Genomic DNA, 17,288 nt, shown 5'->3' with positions numbered 1-17,288 from the left:
TTCCCCCTTCTTTCCCTGTGTGTGCTTGTCTCCCTGCAGTCTGATAGATTTCACCCGGTTACCGTCTCCAACCCCCGAAAACAAGGACTTGTTTTTTGTCACAAGGTCCTCCGGGGTCCAGCCCTCACCTGCCCGCAGCTCGAGTTACTCGGAAGCCAACGAGCCTGATCTTCAGATGGCCAACGGTGGCAAGAGCCTGTCCATGGTGGACCTCCAGGACGCCCGCACGCTGGACGGGGAGGCGGGCTCCCCGGCGGGCCCCGACGCCCTCGCTGTCGACGGGCAGGCACCTGCAGCTCAGCTGGTGGCCGGGTGGCCGGCCCGGGTGGCCCCAGTGAGCCTGGCAGGGCTGGCCACGGTGCGGCGGGCAGGCCAGACGCCGAGCACAGCGGGCACCTCGGAGGGCGCACCGGGCCGGCCCCAGCTATTGGCGCCGCTCTCCTTCCAGAACCCTGTGTACCAGATGGCGGCCGGCCTGCCGCTGTCTCCCCGTGGCCTTGGCGACTCTGGCTCCGAGGGCCACAGCTCCTTGAGCTCCCACAGCAACAGCGAGGAGCTGGCAGCTGCCGCCAAGCTGGGAAGCTTCAGCAGCACCGCCGGGGAGCTGGCGCGGCGCCAGGTGTCGCTGACTGAGAAGGGCGGGCAGCCCCCGGGGCCGCGGCAGAACAGCGCCGGCCCCCAGCGGAGGATCGACCAGCCGCCGCCCCCACCCCCGCCGCCGCCTCCCGCGCCCCGCGGCCGGACGCCACCCACCCTGCTGAGCACCCTGCAGTACCCGCGGCCCTCGAGCGGGACCCTGGCGTCGGCCTCGCCCGACTGGGCTGGCCCCGGAGCCCGGCTGCGGCAACAGTCCTCCTCCTCCAAGGGCGACAGCCCCGAGCTGAAGCCTCGTGCGGTGCACAAGCAGGTCAGTACTGCCGGGCTCCGGCGCCGGGGGCGGCCTGAACCCGTGTTGCGCTGCTCCTCCTGGCCGTGTCATCGCCACCTGCACCCGCTGCCATCCCATGCTGAACGATGCCCCACTCGTCCCCATCCCACCAGCCTGTGCACCCCCTGGCCCCTCCCCCGGCCCCACCGGCCCCTGCCTGCGTCCTGTGAGCCAGGGACACTGCGGCCCGGGGGTCCCTCTGCCAGTTTCCTCAGAGACAGCTGGGGTCAAGGAGGAAGAGGGAGGGGTCCGTCCATGCCCAGTTCCAAGCCTGTTAAAGCCCGACCCAGGGTAGGGGTTGACGTGGCCCCCAGGCCCCCTCCTGCTCTGAGATGGCCTCCAGGGCTGTACACGCAGTAGGGTAACAGATGTGCTGTGGGCTGGACACTGACCTGCCGGGCCAGGTCCACTCGCTCTCACTTGGGCGGCAGAGAGCCATGCTCAGGAGGCCACCTGGGCTCCCGACTCTGCTTCAGGCCACCTGGAGTTGCTTGGGCCGGGGGCTGCTTCAGACGTGCCCAGTCAGCTAGAGATTCCCTCTGAGCCGCTTGGCCCTGGGGCTCACCCAAGGCCACCCCCCACCCCTCTCTCCAGCCCCTCACAGCTGTGTTTCATCGCAGGGCCCTTCACCCGTGAGCCCCAATGCCCTGGACCGCACGGCCGCCTGGCTCTTGACCATGAACGCGCAGTTGTTAGAAGACGAGGGCCTGGGCCCAGACCCCCCCCACAGGGATAGGCTCAGGAGTAAGGAAGAGCTCAGCCAAGCAGAAAAGGTAAAGCTGGACCCTGGCAGTGCGGGGCAGGGGGGCTGCCTCCCCGAGGTGGCTGGCAGAATTCTCTCCCCTCGAGCCCTGAATTCCCACACGTGGCCAGTCCCCTCTCAACCCCTGGCCCCACGTGAGGGCAGCTGTCAGTGGAATTTGGAGGATTTAGCTTAAACCTGAGGTTTCCTACATGGGCTGCATGTGAGACCCACCCAGGAATCGTATTGAATCCAGACCCCAGGAGGCACCTTCCCTAAGTGACTGGGCAGCCGAGCTTCTGAGCATCTGGGACTTGAGGAGAATCCAGGACCTGGGGGGTCAGGGGTGCCTGAGAGGTGCATGGAGACCCTTGGGGGGAGCCTCACGCATGAAGAGGCAGAGGCACGGGTCCTGGCGACAGCAGGGAGGCACCCCGGCCAGGCCCCTCCGCTCTGGGATTGTGCCTGCCCGTGGCCTGGCTTTCCCCCAGTCCCCGTCTCCACCAGGGTCTGGGAGAGAGAGCCAGGGAGGGGTGATGTCAGATTGTTTCCGAGATGTTTTCTTCTTTCCAGGGGAAAAATATTGGTCCTAAGACATCCAAATCCCACCCCCAACGTACATCTAGTATTTGGGTGAGCAGTGGGGTGCTTCCGTTCTCCACGATTCTTTTAGTTATTGTGGCAGCTGCCCTGGATCCATGGCCGATCCCCATCTCCTCCTGGAGGCCAAAGCCCAGGCTGACACAGGACCAGTGCAAGGCCCCCCAGAACAGCAGCCACTTCCCCCACTCACCGTGGGTGCCCTCGCCCCTCTCGGCCCCAGGAAAGCCTGTAGCCACCTCTCAGGCGAGGGCACGCAGGGCGGGGTGTCCGCTCTCCCTCCCGCTGGCCTGGGGTCAGGTCCACGTCCATGCTGCATTCCGCCGCCTCCACCATCCCCTTGGTCCACTGCATCCACCTGCTTTCACCATTATTGCGTGAACGGGACCAGGGGACATGGGGCACAGTGCTCCAAGAGCCAGAGTTTGGCTGGGGAGCAAGGAGGGCCAGCTTCACCCCAGGCTCCTTGCATGAGTCTGGGGCCAGGCTGTGCGCTTTTCTGAGACTACCTACCTTCCCATCTGTGAATTACAAGGAGTGCCTGAACGATTTCAAGGGTCAGGCTGCAGCTGGAGTGTTCTCTGTCCTCGTGCCTTGGCCCAGTGAGCTGCTGTTTCTCTCTTTCTTTGCCATTAACCCTCGCAGGCAAATCCTGGAGTTCCCTTGAGCTCCTTGAATACCTGGTCCTGCCTCTGTCAGGGAGGGCCCTCCCGACCCCACTCTGACCAGCTGTGCAGGAGACCTAGGATGGGGCTGTTTCTCCCGGAGCTGGGCTCTCCTCTGGGGCCAGCTTTGCTTCAGGAGTTATATTTGCTGCCTCCTGGCCTCTGGGCAGTCCTTTGCTGATGAGTGAATTGGCTCCCGATGCCCGAGACTCAAGGAGAGGCCCTTCCTGCCTTCCCCATTCCCTGTATTCTCACAGCACCCGGCGCCCAACCTCTCCAGCCCCTTGATTCGGGTGTTGACCCTGACTCGCGCTCTGTTCAGCTCGCACAGCCTCCCAGCTCACTGCTTCTCTTGCTGCTTTATACATCCCTCCTCCTCCCTGAAGGCCGAGAGTGCTGGGCTGAGTCAGATCCAGAAAGCCCTAGACCACTGCCTTTAATCTCTTCCCCCGACTTCCTATGCGACTTGCCACGGCTTCAGGGTCAAATCGAGCCTGGGAGGCTAGGATCTCACCGCATCAGTCACTGTGCTCCCCATGTGATTGGGTCATTTGCCTTCTGGGTCTCAGCGTCCCCTCCTGTGGAGCCCCCGTCTCTCAGAGCACTGTCATCTCCTTAATGTACCCAAGAGGTTTATAACTTTTTTTTATTATGAAAAGCTCAAGACCTTTACTTCTGAGGTCTGGTTTGAGTCTTCATCTGCCTCCTAGCTGTAGGTTGGGCTGGCGGGTGGGAGAGCCCCGGATGGGGGCCAGGCATCGAGTGTCATTGGCCCCCTCTCCCTGGGCGTCTCCCCGCTGTGGGAAGAGGACTGAGATGGTGATGGGCCCTGAGGCATTCCGAGCCGGGCTGCCTCCCATCCTGTGCCCCTGCCCGGGCTCACGAGGCTGTGCTCTCTGTCCTGGGTGCTGTGCCCGTGGCGCGCCGCCCTCCTAGCAGGACCTGGCAGTGCTGCAGGACAAGCTGCGAATGTCCACCAAGAAGCTGGAGGAGTATGAGACCCTGTTCAAGTGCCAGGAGGAGACCACCCAGAAGCTGGTGCTGGAGTATCAGGCGCGGCTGGAGGAGGGCGAGGAGCGGCTGCGACGGCAGCAGGAGGACAAGGACATCCAGATGAAGGGCATCATCAGCAGGTGAGCGCGGCCGCCTGTTACTGCTCTGCGCCCGCTTCTGGCCGCACGCGCACCGAGGAGCGGACCTGTCCGCTGCCGTCCAGGAGGCCCGGGATCCGAGGGCGGGGCTGCTCAGCCGCAGGGTGAGCCGAGTGTGGAGAGAGAAGAGCGTCAGAGGCGGTGGGGACAGTGGCACAGGCCCGGAGGCGGGAGGTAGCCCGGAGTGTGGGGGGCCCACACGGTGCAGTGTGTGTCGATGGCGGAAGGTGAGGTTGGCCAAGGCAGCCGCAGAGGGCCTGGGCTCCCTGTAGGGAGTCATGTTTCCTTGCTGCGCACTCACAGGGGAGTTCAGAAGCTGGATGCAGGTGCCAGGAAAGACAGCGAGGGTCCATTCCGGGGCAGGAAAAGGAATGAATGTCAGTTACATGCAGTGGGTGAGGGTGGGAGGGAAGAAGTAGCCAGAATGAGCCCCGGATTTTTACCAAGAGCATCCAGGTGTGTCATGGTGCCAGTTACTGAGATGGGGGCCTTTGGAAGAAGAGCAGTTTGGATGGGGCGGGAGAGAGATGATGCCAGTTGTGGATATGTTGAGTTTTAAGGTGCCTGTGGGTTATGCAGGAAGATTTCCAGGTGGACCATTGACTGTAATGCTCTCATCCTTATTGGTAGCTCATCTTTATTTCTGTGTTGATTCCCTTCTCTCTCCCACTCTGCCCACGGATAAAGTGGATACACCCTCCTGCATGTCTGCAAGCAGGGAATACAGTCAAGGTGTAGCATTCAGACCAGCCCACAGGGTCCCAGTCATGGAGTTTACTTCCTTATGACAGTACTACCAAGTGCAAGAGGAGACCGTGTGGACTTACAGCTTGTTTGTTCACATGGTACAAGAGCCTGTCATCAGGATAGATTCAGCAGGTGTGCAGTAACCGGGATGTTCCCCCACCTGGCCTCATGCTCTGTCCACTGTAAAGATCCTTCCTTAATTCCTCCTGTTCAGACCACCTGTTTCTCTGCTTCTAATTATTGCCTGCTTGATTTACCTGTGGGTTTCTTCTTTATAAAATGGTTAGCATGAGCAGAGGGCCTATAACCAGGGTGACTGGAAACCCCCTGTTGACTGAACTTCCAGCTCTGCTCTTGGCTCACCTCATGTGTGTGGTTCCAAGAGAGGAAACACTTTTCATTTAACCACATTCTCATCTTATCTATTCTCTGAGAGGTGCACGCTCTCCTGAATTCAGTAACACATTTATTTCTACTAGCCAAGCCTGGTATTTCCTCCCTGCTGTACACATCAATTAAGTCAATTTGGTTGACAGTGTTGTTCACGTCTTCTATATCCTTACTGGTTTTTCTCTGTACTTGTTTTCTATCAATTATTGAGAAAAGGATAATGAAGTTTCTAATCCTAATTACAGATTTATCTGTTTCTCTTTTCATTTCTATTGGTTTTCACTTTATGTTCACTGAAGCTCTATTCTTAGACACATACACATTTAGGCTAGTTATGTGCTGTTGACGAACTGATCTCTTTATCATTATAAAATCATCTTCTTTATCCCTTGTAATATTCCTTGCTCTGAAATCTACCTTGTTTGATATTAGGACAGCTGCCCTAACTTTCTTTTGATTGGTATTAGCCTGGTATATCCTTTTTCATCCTATTTATACTTTTAACCCAATTATGTCCCTCATTATAAAGTGAGTTTCCGTTACAGACACCTTATTGTTCTTGCTTTTTATCTAATCTGACAGTTTTCTGCCTTTTAATTGGAATGTTTAGACTATTTACATTTAATGTAATTGTCAATATAATTACATTTAAACTTATTATCTTGCTACTTGTTTTCTATTTGTACCATCTGTTTTGTTCCTTTTCCTGCCCCCTTTTAGATTGAGTATTTTTTACGGTTCCACTTTATCTCCTTTATTGGCATATTAGCTGTATCTTGTTGTCACTTTAGGGCAGGGGTTAGAAACCTTCTGTAAAGGGGCAGATAATAAGTGTTTAGACTTTGCAGGCCACGTGGTGTCTATCGCAACTATGTAACTAATATGCTAAAACTCCGCTGTTGTAGCAGAAGCATGTGCAACTTGATTATGAAGTGCCTTGACATGTTTTCTGCATGGGTTTGTTGCGCTCTTGGATCTGTGGGTGTGGGGTTCTGCCTCCTTAGTCTGTTTTCTGGGACTTTAATTGCATATACATTAGGCTGCTTTACGTTGTCCCACATCTTACTGATGCTCTGCTGTTTCCCTTTTTTCATCTTTTTCCTGTGTTTTATTTTAGATTGTTGCAGTGTCTTCAAGTTCACTAATCGTTTCTTCTTAAGCGTCTAATCTGCCGTTAATCCTATCCAGTATTTTTTCATTTCGGGTGTCGTATTTTTGCCCCTAAGTTTTCAGTTTTCTTTAAATCCCATCCATTTCTTTTCTCATCATGCTCACGCGTTCCTCTGTTTTCTTGAACGTGTAGAATATATTTATAACAGCTGTATTAACGTCCTCGTCTACTAATTCTATCATCTGACATCTTCTGAGTCTGTTTTTATTGCTTTTCCTCCTGGTCACGTGTTGGTTTTGTTTTCCTGCTTCTCTGCGTGCTTGATGATTTGGGGTTGGATGCCAGACACTGTGATTTTCACGTAGCTGTTGGATGCGTTGTGTTCCTCTCAGTATCTGGGGGCTTTGCTCTGGGACACAGTGACGTTGGAAGGATCGGTTTGATTCTTTGGAGGCTCACTTTTCAACTTCGTTGGGGCGGGTCCTGGACAGGCTTTAGCCTAGGCCTGATCTGGCTTCACTGTCGAGGACTTTCCTGCTGGGGATTCTACGTGATGCCTCCTGTGTTAGTGTGCTTTTCCACACTGCCTAGAGGGATCATGAGCTATTCCTGGGGTGGTTTTGGGTATTCCTTTCCAATGGCTCTTGCCCCAGCCCGGCTGTTTTCTCACAAGCGTGCAGAGCAGTCCTCAGCCAGAGCCCCAAGGGGACCCCTCAGGAGATAGGTAGAGTCCTCTCTGCATTTTCTCCTCTCTGGCACTGCCCCCCAAAAGCTTGGCTCCCCCACCCTTCCATCCTCCCAGGGTCTCCTTGACTCCACGTGACCCCTTCCCTCCGTTGCTTGCCGGGACACTGCCAGCAGTGGGTGGGGCTCGCTTCGTGTGTTCCCTTCTCTTAGGGGTCACCGTACTGCACTGCACTGCCTGCTTTTCAGTGTCTGGAAACCTTTGTTTTCATATATTTTGTCCAGTTTTCTAGTTTGGTTTTTTCTTAGGGCAGGAGGTTAAATCCAGTGCCTGTTTGTTATTCCACCATAGCTGGGAGCAGAAGTCTCTCCCCCTTCCTCCATTCCTCCCACTCCTGCTTCTCACAGGCTTTGCTCAGTGACGTACCTACCTATGACAAGGAACTTCCCCTCTTGGCGTGAGCCCACACCCCTTCCTCCTCAACCCCTGATCCCATTGGCTTTTCACGACAGCCCTCTGTGGTACCTGCCCTAGCACATTGACCTCCCTGTGCATCTGCTGTGAAATGGACGAAGTGCTCGCCTGGGGGCTAGATGCTCTGCTGCTCTGGAGAAGTTGTGCGGGTAGAGACGGAAATAAAGCAGTAGGTGAACTCCTCTGAGAAGAGTGTAGAGCAGGAAGAGTGGCCGCGGAGGCAGAGCCCTGTGGAGCCCTGACAGCCTAGGGGCAGACAGGACAAGGCCTCTGCAGAGCAGTGGCCTGGGAGCTAGGATGCAAACCCAGAGAGCATGGGGTCTGAAAGCTGAAGGAAGAGAGTAGGAAGGTGGGAGTGATCAGCAGTGACTGACAGGTACGTGGGAGACAAGCAGGCTGAGACCTGAAAGGGTCTCGGGGAAGGAGCAGCTGGCCACAGGCCCCCGCTGGCCCTAGTTCCGAGCTTCTGTGGATCGTGGTCCTCGCGTCTTCCCTGCTCATTACCCAGGCGGCAGGCCTTGCTTGTCCTTCAGCTGTCCAGTTCAGTGCGTCCACCCCCACCCCCAAGACAGCCAGCCGCTTCCTGTTCTCTGTCCCCATGGCCCACAAGCTGCCCACTGCAGAGCGTGGTTACCTTCTCCCTGCCTGTGTCCCTACTGCCTTGCGACCTCGAGTGCCCGGCACAGCCTCAGTGAATACGGGGTGGGTGGAAAAAGCTCTAGAGCCTCGCAGGGCCTTTGTTTCCCACTCAAACCACAGGTCTCATGATGTTACAACCACCTGCCTGGCTCTGGGGTGTGGTGAGGATCTAACACCCACTCCCACCCCTGTGGCTCCTGGAAGAACACCAGGAAAGGGGCAGCCCCAGGGACTTCTGGGGATTTGGGAACAGAATCTGGGGCGGGTGAAGCATAAGGAAGGAGCAGGCTCAGCCTGTGTCAGTTGTCGGGGGCCAGCTGGAGGGCCTGTGTCCCAGGCAAGTGTGGGAGGTGAGTCTATGGCCCAAGGAGGGGCTCTCCTAGTATGCCCCCTCTGTGCAGGGGTGATGGTTTGTTCCCACCAGGCCCCGCACTCACCTCCTCACTTGCACCCTCAAATGCCAGCCTGACTGTCCTTGTCTCTGGTAACAGGTTGATGTCAGTGGAGGAGGAGCTGAAGAAGGACCACGCGGAGATGCAAGCAGCTGTAGACTCCAAACAGAAGATCATTGATGCCCAGGTGTGGGGCTCTGGCCTTTTGGTCAGCCACGGGTGTTAAAGGACCTGGGATAAGGAGGGGGTGACTTTGGTTTCTTCACATCCTCAGTCATACCCCACTGCAGAAGCTAAGGAGGATAGGAGATCAGGATCTCTGCTCCAAGAAGTCAGACTTGAGGGTCTCGGTGGACCACAAGCTCACTAGGACAGGCTATGAAAAGGGCGGGGCAACTCCTCCCCTGCAGGGGCAGCTTGGTGGGTATTGCCTTTCACCAGGGTTCCTGACCAAAGAGTGGAAACTGTTGGGAGGGGCATGGGAAAGGCTGGGGGTGACAGCAGGCTTGGGAGAGAGGGAGCAAAGGAGCTCTTGTTCAGAGCTGTGGCTTCCCAACTGCATTGAGAGGGGAGACAGTTAAGAGACTGGCCTCCAGTCTCCTTCACCCGGGTCTGCGCCCTTTTCCTCTCCAGGCCCAGGGCTTGCTCAGTCTGGAAACTGCACAGGCTGACTGGTAGCTGTGGCCTCTGTGTTGTACATGCCAGTGCACACACACGTGAACAAGCTTGTGCCCGACACTGCTGGGGCTGCTCCCTTTGGGTGAGAAGCAGGTGATGAGGTAGAGACATGAGGAAGGCGGGCGCAAGGAGGTGTTGGTCCATGATGGCAAGACCGCCTCCTCCCCAGCAGGACCACTGCCACTTCGGTGCCTTTCCCATCCTTCACACGTGGTATCCTCCAGGCCCCCTGCCTTCCCCCTCCCAGCGCTGCTTGTAGGTGGACACAGCTCCAGGGAGATCCCTTTCCGGCACGGACCCCCTTTGGCCCAGGAGGCCATTCCGCGACCCCAGCTGATGCCCTGTTTGCCCACAGGAGAAGCGCATCGCCTCACTGGATGCTGCCAACGCCCGCCTCATGAGCGCCCTGACACAGCTGAAAGAGAGGTACAGCATGCAAGCCCGTAACGGCATCTCCCCCACCAACCCCACCAAATTGCAGATTACTGAGAACGGCGAGTTCAGAAACAGCAGCAGTTGTTAACCTGCCCGAGGAGGGAGGACCATGGTGGCCCAGGGCAGGGTCTCGGCCTGGGGAGGAGCGGCCCCAGCGCAGGGGCAAGAGGCCGAGGCTTGGCGCCTCCCTCCAGCCGCGGTCCAGGAGGCGGCCGCAGAGGGAGCCGCGAGAGACTGACGCAGCGCGCCGGGGCACAGCGGCCCGCTCCCCGAGAAGCGCGTTCGGTGCAGGCCCGAGAGACTGCGGGCTGGGGAGCAGGCACAGGGGCTGCGCAATGTTTCTGTCGGGTGTTGAATTTGGTGTGCGTCACCTTTCCTCCTTGACCTGGCCGAGTGCATGTACCCCCAACCCCTCCCCAGGGAGGGAAATGCCCGGAGAGCTGGAGGGTCGGAGAGCCAGGGGCCTACTCTCGTGGCTTCCCCTCCCCAGGACTGCCAGGCAGCCAGGCCCTGCCCTGTGGGACCTGCCCCTCAGTTCCAGGAGCCGACGGGGCGGTCGGCAGGTGGGGGGTGCGGGGGGGAGGACGGAGCTGCCGGAGCGCCGGGTCCCCCGCCTATCTCTACCCCGAGCACCTGTCCCTGCATGCGCGGGGACCCTTCCCGGCTGTGAGGAACCGAGGAGTCACCTGCCCCCAGACCCTCCGCCTTCCCGCTCCCGCCCTCCGTCCTTCCCTCCCTAACTTGTTCTGTCAGGTGGACCCAGCGAGGACCGCAGCTCTCTTCTGGGCCCTTGCGCCCGTGGGAAGATCCAGGACCTCCCTCACTTGCCACGTGGGCCCAGGCTGATGCTCTGGGGCTCCCCGAAGACAAAGACCTGGGCAGAGCTGGCCCAGGCGGCACTGCGCGGTGCCGGCCCCTCTCCTGGAGCTAGTGTACCCGGGCACGGTGGCCCTGCAGGGAGTGGCCGGCAGGTGCTCCCCCTGAGAGACAGGCTGAACTTTCCTGATGGATGGTTAAAGAAAAGTCTAGCGCCCGCAGGCCCTGAGAAGGTGGATAACTGTGATTTTTTTTCCTTTCACAGTATGCATTAGAAACAAAAGCCCGCTTGCTCGCTTGCTGGAACACAGGGGCCTTTTAAATTGAGCGTGCGCACTGCATGGGAAATAGCGGCCCTGGAGGATGTTAGACTTGCTCCCTCTCCAAGACAGCAGCAGCCTGCACCGCCCCGTGTGTGCGGCGGCCTCTGCCTCAGCCCTCCCAGGCCCAGCCGAGGACCAGGCGCTGCAGACAGGGAGGTGCTCACCCGCGGCTGGGGCCGGTTTTCCTCAGCTCTAGGCTGTTCTGTAGCTTATCGGCCCTCCCCGCCCCCCCTTGCGGGACACAGGTGGGCAGGAGCGTGGGTCTCTCTCGTCCCTCCCTGTTCCCACCCCTGGCCCTGGGGAATCTCAGGCAGGAGCTGGGGCGTTCACCCCGCAGCCAGGAGCCGCCCCATCTGCCTCAGCCGTGGGAAGCTGGGGAGACCCCTTCCTGTCGCTGGGGCTGGAGACGCTCCACCAGGGCCCAGGTTGCCCCAGAGCCCCCCAGGAAGGGGAGCACGGCGGGGGGCTCGGACCACACTGCGCCCCGTCCTGGGGTGAAACCAGTTAGCCCAGAGACCCGCTTGTGGGGAGAGGGCAGGACCCCCAAGGGTCACAGACCTCAGGAAGGCAGGTCATGGGGGCGGAGGCCTTGCCTCACTCCTCTGGCCACAAAGGCAGGGCCTGGCCCCGTGACGTCCTCCTCTGGTTCCCTCTCACCCCCCACCCCCGGCCCCGCCGATGCCTCATTGAGCGACCTCGGACTGAGCGCCTCTTAGCAATACAGGGGGGAAGTTCCCAGGGCCTGGACAGCCGGGCTCAGGAGGCCAGCAGTGGCCGGTGCTGGCGGCCCCTGGCCTGGGTTGGGAGCTCTCAGGCCGAGAGCCTTATTTACTTAGTGCAAAAACTGTAAAAGTGTACAGACTCTTCCCAGATTTTTATCTGAATTGCAAGTCTGACGATTTTTGTAAATGTTCTTGGTGTTTGACTGTAATGTAACTATTTCACCTAATGGTTGTACATAGTCCTTTAGTCCTGGTGCTGCCGAGGGCTGCCCGGGACCGCTGCTCTCCGACGGTTTTTATTTTATTTTTAATCTAGAGAACAGTGCTGGGCAGGAGGCAGAGGTTGTGGATTTGGGTGATGGGGTTTTTCCCTGCCCGTGGCATTTTATCTGTCGGCTGTGCAGCGTGCTCTCTGGGTGGTGGGGACGTGCGACCTGCCTGGGTCACACTGAACCCGCGTCCCTGAGAGAGGAGGAAGGAAGGCATTCCCTGCTCGGGGAGACCCAGGCCCAGCCCTGCTGGAGAAGGCTCTCCCCTCCCCTCTCCTGCCAACACAGGGAGGCCTGACATTTTGCTTAACGTTTATGTTTAGGGTGAAGGAAATGGTCAAACTTCCTGTAAGTGGAGACTCTTTCCGCCTGCCCCGAATGGGGGTGGGGAACCAGGGCCAGAGCTCCAGGCACCCACCCCCACTCCCACCCCGCAGAGCATCTGCCCCAGGGTACACCTCTCCCCCTCCCGCCCCGGCCGTCTGCGGAAGGCAGACCGTCCAGGGAAACAGCCCCTCTTTTCTACACACTCCCCCAAGCCGCCCCCAACCCCCATTCCACCTCCCTGCCCCCCCTTTTGTAAGTATGTGAAAAGGAAAAAATGCAAATGTTGGCGTCTTGGCTGGAGCGCCTCCCTCCAGTTGTGACTCTAACTATGTAATAATGTACAGAGAAAGTTGTTGGTGTTCTAAGACTGTGTGGCTGTGCAATTTCTGTACATTTGCAATTAGAAATATTAAAGATTTATTTAGCTATTTTAAGCCTGACTCGCCTCTCCATTCAGCTGTGTCTCAGGAGCTTTTCCAGGAGTGACTCCTGCATCGTGGCCTGATACTGTTCTTCACCAGCACTCGGTTCACCCTGGTGGCAGTTGTGGTAGGGGAGACCCTGCGTGATCTGGGATTGCCCGTCCTCTTCCGGGCTGGGGTCTCTCCCTCCCCCTCGCTCTGACAAGCGTGGACTTTCTAGGCTCCCAGAGCTTGGCCCCTGCATTTCCCTACAGCAGACACCAGCTCCTGCCAGGCCCCTGAAATCCTACTCCAGGAGGGAAGGAGGTGGTCCAGGGCCACCAGCAGATCATGGCTGAGCTAGACTTAAACCCAAGCCTCTGATACCTGAGAAGCCCTAACTCATGGTCCAGACCCACCTGCAAGGCTGAACCCAGGGCCTCTGTTGGGAACAAGCCAGCGCCTGAGCCCCTTCAGTTGCACCCTGCACAGGGGACAGGGGAGCACTGCAGGAAAAAAAAAAACAAACCCATTTCAGACCGTGCCCTTGTGGGTTCCCATATCCCCTCTCAGCAAGGACTCCCTGCCCTGTTCTCCACCGTGGTTCAGCCAAACCCGTACTCTTCTCGGACCTCCCAGCCAGATGCTCTCCCTGCTCCAAGAGCCAGCCCCCTAGCCCACCGCGGGAAGACGGCGGCAGTGACCCTCTGACCCCACCCCGGCTCACCGCCAGCCAGGCGCCCCAGCTCTCACCTCGCTTCCTTCCCCAAAGCAGCCACGGGAGAGGAGGGGACCCCCATTCCTTCCCGAGGCAGCCCCTGGCCGCCCCTTGCTTTCATCACTCCTAACTCTTCAGGCCCTGCCCCTCCTTCTCACAGCATTTAAAATACCAGGTCTCCACCTGCTCTCCAGGCTGGGTTTTCTACACTCCAGACAACCTTCTTTAAAGTGTACTTACTGCCTGCAGGGACTTGTCATCTCCGCCTCTGGCCTCCCGCCCCTTCCCCAGCCCTCTGTAGCCTGGCTTGCCTTTCCCACCTCCACTGCCTCATTGCCAAACCCGTGGGCCACCTCAGTGCTTCCGCACCACTGACCCTGGTTCCCAAACTGGTCCCTCTGCTGAGGTGATGCCCTGTAAACATAGAATTCAAGGAAACAGCAATGACTGGAACAGAAAAATCATTTCATGTTGACAAGCATTTGTAATGAAGGTACAAAACCCATGAACTTCCATATGTGGATTAAGGAGCATCAAGTAGAAAGCAAAAACCGCTGGAAATGCAAAAGAAAAAATCGACAAAAATACAGTTGCGTCTGAGACTAACACCTCACTGTTATTAGCTTATGATAGATCAAGGAGGCAATAAGAACCCAGAGGTTTTTAATAATTAATAAGGTTTAATAAGCAGGGATACATCAAGCTCTTACCCTGGAGAGAACACACCTTCTTTCACGTATACTTAGAACATCACCCAAAGCTGACTGCATGTATCAAGAAATGAAAAGCTGAAAAAGCTGGCCAAAGAAACAGTTTGGGGGCTTCCCTGGTGGCACAGTGGTTGAGAGTCCGCCTGCCGATGCAGGGGACATGGGTTCGTGCCCCGGTCCGGGAAGATCCCACGTGCCGCGGAGCGGCTGGGCCCGTGAGCCATGGCCGCTGAGCCTGCGCGTCCGGAGCCTGTGCTCTGCAACGGGAGAGGCCACAACAGTGAGAGGCCCGCGTACCGCAAAAAAAAAAAAAAAAGTTTGGCCCACATTCTGTACCTTGAAGCAATAAAACTAGAGATCACTAGAAGACATTTACTTAGTTTTTCTTCTATCAGAAAGTTTAAAAAATAAATATTACATCAGTAGGATTAGGTTTTTAAAAGAAATAATCTTCCAGTTAAGGTATACTGATGACATGCATTTATCTCGTTTCCTTTTCAAGCACCACCGTACTGACAGGACTGAAAAGATGATCACTCATAAGGGCAGAATTAATGGAGGAGGAGTATGTAAGAGAATTCGAAAAGCTTTGGCAGATGGAGGTTGATGAAAGAGCATTGACTAAATTAGCAGAGGGCGAGATGAACCGGAAGTGAGCTGATCAGACTTTGACCTAGTCAAACTTACAAGCTTTTGTACAGCAAAGGAAACCATAAACAAAATGACAAGACAACCTATGGACTGGGAGAAAATATTTGCAAATGATGCAACTGGCAAGGGCTTAATTTCCAAAATATACAAACAGCCCATACAATACAATAAAACAACCCAATCGAAAAATGGGCAAAAGACCCGAATAGACATTTCTCCAAAGAAGACATACAGATGGGCCAACAGGCACATGCAAAGATGCTCAACATCACTAATCATTAGAGAAATGAAAATCAAAACTACAGTGAGCGACCACCTAACACTGGTCAGAAGAGCCATCATGAATGGATAAAGATGTGGTACACGTATGATCCAGCAATCCCACTACTGGGCATATACCCAGAGAAAACCATAATTCAAAAAGACACATGCACCCCAATGTTCATTGCAGCACTATTTACAATAGCCAGGTCATGGAAGCAACCTAAATGCCCATCGACAGACGAATGGATAAAGAAGTTTTGGTACATATATACAATGGGATATTACTCAGCCATAAAAAGGAATGAAATTGGGTCATTTGTTGAGACGTGGGTGAATCTAGAGACTGTCATACAGAGTGAAGTAAGTCAGAAAGAGAAAAATATCGTTTATTAACGCATGTATGTGGAACCTAGAAAAATGGTACAGATGAACTGGTTTGCAGGGCAGAAGTTGAGACACAGATGTAGAGAACAAACATATGGACACCAAGGGGGGAAAGCCGCGGGGGTGTGGGGACGGTGGTGTGATGAATTGGGCGATTGGGATTGACATGTATACACTGATGTGTGTAAAATTGATGACTAATAAGAACTGTTGTATAAAAAAATAAAATTAAAAAATTAAACTAAAAAAAAGATGTGGTACGTATATACGATGGAATACTACTCAGCCATACAGAATGAAATAATGCCATTTGCAGCAACTGTATGGACCTAGAGATTATCATACTATGTGAAGTATGTCAGAGAAAGACAAATACCATATATCACTTTCATGTGGAATCTAAAATATGACACAGAATGAACTTATCTACAAAACAGAAACAGACTCACAGACATAGAGAACAGACTTGTGGTTGCCAAGGGGGGAGGGTGGGGTGGGAGAGGGATAGATTGGGAGTTTGGGGTAGGAATGCAAACTATTTTATACAGAATGGATAAACAACAAGGTCCTACTGTATAGCACAGGGAACTCTATTCAATATCCTGTGATAAACCACAATGGAGCACTTTTCATGCCTAGCGCAGCCATGGCTTGTGGTCCCAAGAAGCACCTGAAGCGCGTAGCAGCTCCAAAGCATTGGACGCTGGATAAACCAACTGGTGGGTTTGCTCCTCGTCCATCTACCGGTCCCCACGAGCTGAGGGAATGTCTCCCACTAATTATTTTCCTAAGAAACAGACTTAAGTATGCCCTAACAGGAGATGAACTAAAGAAAATCTTCATGCAGCATTTCATTAAGATTGGTGGGAAGGTCTGCACTGATATAACCTACCCTGCTGGTTTTATGGACGTCATCAGCATTGACAAGACGAGAGAATTTTTGTCTGATCTATGACACCAAGGATCGCTTTGCTGCTCATCATATTACACCTGAGGAGGTGAAGTATAAGTTGTGCAAAATGAGAAAGATCTTTGTGGGGACAAAAGGAATCCCTCATCTGGTGAACCATGATGTGGTGTGATGAATTGGGCGATTGGCTACACTGATTGGCTCATTGGCTACACTGATCCCCTCATCAAGGTGAATGACACCATTCAGATCGATTTGGAGACTGGCAAGATTACTGATTTCATCAAATTTGACACTGGTAACCTGTGCATGGTGACTGGAGGTGCTAACTGGGAAGAATTGGTGTGATCACCAACAGGGAGAGACATCCTGGTTCCTTTGATGTAGTTCATGTGAAAGATGCCAATGGTAACAGCTTTGCCACCGGGTTCTCCAACATTTTCATTATTGGCAAAGGCAACAAACTGTGGATCTCTCTTCCCCATGGAAAGGGTATCCACCTTACCAGTGCTGAGGAGAGAGACAAGAGACTGGCGGCCAAACAGAGCGGTGGATAAAATGATCTCTAGGCAACGTGAATGGAAGTCTTTGTACTTAATTAAAGACAATACTGCATTAAAAAACCACAATGGAAAAGAACATGAAAAAGAATGTATATATATGTATATATACATGTTTGTATGTATAACTGAATCACTTTGCTGTACAGTAGAAATTAATACAAATTGTAAATCAAATGTAATTCAATAAAATAAATTTTAAAAAAAAAGAAAATGGGGCCTTCCCTGGTGGCGCAGTGGTTGAGAGTCCGCCTGCCGACGCAAGGGATACGGTTCGTGCCCCGGTCTGGGAAGATCCCACATGCCGCGGAGCGGCTGGGCCCGTGAGCTATGGCCGCTGAGCCTGCGCGTCCGGAGCCTGTGCTCCGCAGCGGGAGAGGCCACAGCAGTGAGAGGCCCACATACTGCAAAAAAAGAAAATGGGAGTGAGAGGAAAAAAATCTAGAAGGTCAATCCAGGATATCTAACATCCAACTATTGGGAATTCCTAAAGGAGGGAAAAGAAAAGGAAAGGGGAAAGTGATCAAAGGAATCATAAAAGCATATTTTCCAGAGTTGAAGGAAGAACTCAAGTGTTCAGGATGAAAGAACCCTGC

General features: G+C 54.9%; 1 protein-coding gene and 1 pseudogene across 19 annotated transcripts in view; both read left to right on the top strand.

Moving 5' to 3' along the window:
• Positions 1 to 12,528, top strand: part of DAB2IP (DAB2 interacting protein) — a 170,335-nt gene extending 157,807 nt beyond the window's left edge. For 10 of the 19 annotated variants that reach the window (XM_027104967.1, XM_027104976.1, XM_027104972.1 and 7 more), the window contains 5 exons: positions 40 to 907; positions 1,549 to 1,701; positions 3,872 to 4,068; positions 8,624 to 8,711; positions 9,558 to 12,528. In XM_027104967.1, the coding sequence (XP_026960768.1) occupies positions 40 to 907; positions 1,549 to 1,701; positions 3,872 to 4,068; positions 8,624 to 8,711; positions 9,558 to 9,725 (1,474 nt within the window). In that variant the 3' untranslated portion in view covers positions 9,726 to 12,528. Of the gene's footprint in view, positions 1 to 39; positions 908 to 1,548; positions 1,702 to 3,871; positions 4,069 to 8,623; positions 8,712 to 9,157 lie in introns of all 19 variants that reach the window. The other 9 variants (XR_003432514.1, XR_003432515.1, XM_027104975.1 and 6 more) reach the window with 9 other exon arrangements.
• A 3,218-nt stretch (positions 12,529 to 15,746) lies between these two features.
• LOC113620209 (40S ribosomal protein S4, X isoform-like) lies at positions 15,747 to 16,791 on the top strand (annotated as a pseudogene).
• The last annotated feature ends 497 nt before the right edge of the window (positions 16,792 to 17,288 follow it).

Source organism: Aethalodelphis obliquidens, unplaced genomic scaffold, assembly GCF_003676395.1.
Source record: "Aethalodelphis obliquidens isolate GAN/ISIS:26980383/991018 unplaced genomic scaffold, ASM367639v1 scaffold7, whole genome shotgun sequence".
In the NCBI taxonomy this organism is placed as follows: Eukaryota; Metazoa; Chordata; class Mammalia; order Artiodactyla; family Delphinidae; genus Aethalodelphis; species Aethalodelphis obliquidens.
The sequence above is the reverse complement of the archived record's forward strand: the minus strand, read 5'-3'. Positions and strand labels throughout refer to the sequence as shown.